Source organism: Numida meleagris, unplaced genomic scaffold (assembly GCF_002078875.1).
Source record: "Numida meleagris isolate 19003 breed g44 Domestic line unplaced genomic scaffold, NumMel1.0 unplaced_Scaffold1371, whole genome shotgun sequence".
Lineage (NCBI taxonomy): Eukaryota > Metazoa > Chordata > Aves > Galliformes > Numididae > Numida > Numida meleagris.
Genome location: NW_018363159.1, coordinates 4,199 through 6,319, shown reverse-complemented (window position 1 = coordinate 6,319; position 2,121 = coordinate 4,199). Strand labels below are relative to the sequence as shown.

General features: G+C 57.0%; 1 protein-coding gene across 1 annotated transcript in view; it reads right to left on the bottom strand.

Moving 5' to 3' along the window:
• Positions 1 to 271: 271 nt before the first annotated feature.
• Positions 272 to 2,121, bottom strand: part of LOC110390576 (leukocyte immunoglobulin-like receptor subfamily A member 2) — a gene marked incomplete at its 3' end in the record, with an annotated part of 6,042 nt that continues 4,192 nt past the window's right edge. Inside the window, exons 3-4 of the mRNA XM_021381963.1 lie at positions 655 to 933; positions 272 to 571 (exon numbers count right to left, since the gene is read on the bottom strand). Coding sequence (XP_021237638.1) covers positions 272 to 571; positions 655 to 933 — 579 coding nt within the window. The remainder of the gene's footprint in view (positions 572 to 654; positions 934 to 2,121) is intronic.

Here is a 2,121-nt window from a genome sequence, read left to right as displayed (position 1 = left end):
AGCGCCTTCCCCACCAGGGCTCTCATCTCTCCGTATCCAGAAGCTGCGGGCATCGAGGATGAAGTAGAGGCCCAGGCCGAAGACAGGACAGCAGCGCAGACCCTCACCACTGTCACCACCAAGTTCCCACAAGGCATCCTCTCAGCGCCTGTGGGGCATGGGAATGTGCATCTCCCCATCGCAGGCCCTCACCTCCACATGGATGTGATGTAGTGACACTGCCGGAAATGAGTGACACCAGGGACAGCTAGATGGGGGAGCTCAGACCTACCTGGGGGTGCCACCTCCAGCCCCACGTTGTTCCCCAGGGGAGAGAACAGAAAGTAGGAGCCCCCAGGGCGGTAGGAGCAGCTGTAGGTGCCGGAATTGGCTGGGGTCACTCTAAAGAGCTTGAAGGTGGCCGTGCTCCCAGCACTGTGGTCCTGGTGCTGGATGGGGGCTGATTGCCCATCCTTGTGCAGGAAGATGGTGCCGTGCAAACCCTGGTTCCAGCAGTAGATGGTGACATTGGCCCCCATCTGCACATGTTCCTCAGGGCTCAGGGAAATGCCAGGTGGGGAGTAGCTGGAATCTAAGAACAGAGAGAAGACAGCAATGAGACACAGCCCTTTTGGGACACAGCCCTGGGTCATCTGCTTTCCTTAGTGTCCTCACCTGTCACCACCAGTGCCACGGAGTCACTCTTCTCTGATGTCCCTGGTGGAGCCAGCCCTCGGTACTGGCACTGATACTTCATTGCATCTTCCTGCCTTACTTTAACCAAGGAGTACTCAGCTGTGTCCTCCTCCTTGTGCATGTTCTTGAGGAATCTCAAATGTTTGTGCTGGTACACACAGACCCGGGCAGCTGGCCGGGGCAGGTGGCAGCGCAGGGTGACAGTGTCCCCCAGGGACACTCCCTGGCTGGGGTGCAGTGACAGGGAGGGTCGGGGCACTAGGACAAGGGACACCACTCAGCCTTGTCCCTGCATACCCTCCTGGACCCCTCTGATGGCCCCCTCCCCATGCTACCCTCCCTCTGTCCCCATTCTCCCCGTCCTCATACTCACAATGCTGTGCCCTGCTCGCTGCCACCAGCCACCAACCTGCAAGGGACATGGTCAGAGTCCAACACAGGGCCACTAACCCCCGTGGCACCACATCCCCATTGTCACTCACCCAGGATGAGGGCCAGCGCAATTGGTGCCATGAGGTAGAATTAGTGTGGGGACAGTGAGACTGCAGCAGTGGGGACAGGGAGTGGCAGGAGAGCTGCTGTCAGTTCCCCTTTGGGGACAGGATGTCGTGATAACATCTCCTCATGTGGTCACCTAGGGGTGGTGGCACTATGGATTCCCCAGTGGGGTGGCACACATAGAGCACTGCACACAGCCCCCACGGAGCTGCCCCACACAGGCTGTCACCCCTGGGCTGCAACACACTCTCCCCTAAGGTCTAGGAGTGCATGCTGTGGCAAGGAGTCCCCCATGGGATGCCACCCTCTCTCCCTCTGTGCTTTCCAATACCATCCCCACTGGGAACAGGAGCAGAGAGCATTTGGGGTCACAGTGACACCCACACAGACGTGGGGCACACGCTGGTGGCACTGTATCTTTGTGGTGCTGCAATAGGGCAATCCTTGCTTTGCTGGAGCCTTCAGGGCTATCGAGTCAGACAGGGACTCAGAGCAACAACAAAGACCATTCCTGGAGCTTTCCAATCAACTGTTCCACAACAATATTATGGGACTTTCTAGTAACAATTACTGAGTGATACGGATAAAGGATACTTTGACAAGAGCGTTCTTGCCTTATCTGCTACTTGTAGGCAAATCTAGGCTCTGAAGAAGACAGGGAAAGGAGGAAGAGAGAGAACAAGAAAGAAAAGAGAGAACATGGAGAGAAGCTGAGGAAGAACGTGAGAGAGAGAGGAGAAGAAAAGAGATGCCGATGCATTTTGAGGAGTTGCAGAGCTGGGCTGTGTGGGTTGGATGAGAGGGGGGCATTGAGAGTGCTCCTCCGGTGGCTGAAGTCCCACTGAGAGCTGAGAGCAGTTGTGTTGGAACACGCTCTGCTCACATCTGTTGGGATCTCCACCCTTTGCGCTCCACGCTGGGCCCCCACCACAAGGACTGCGGTGCTGG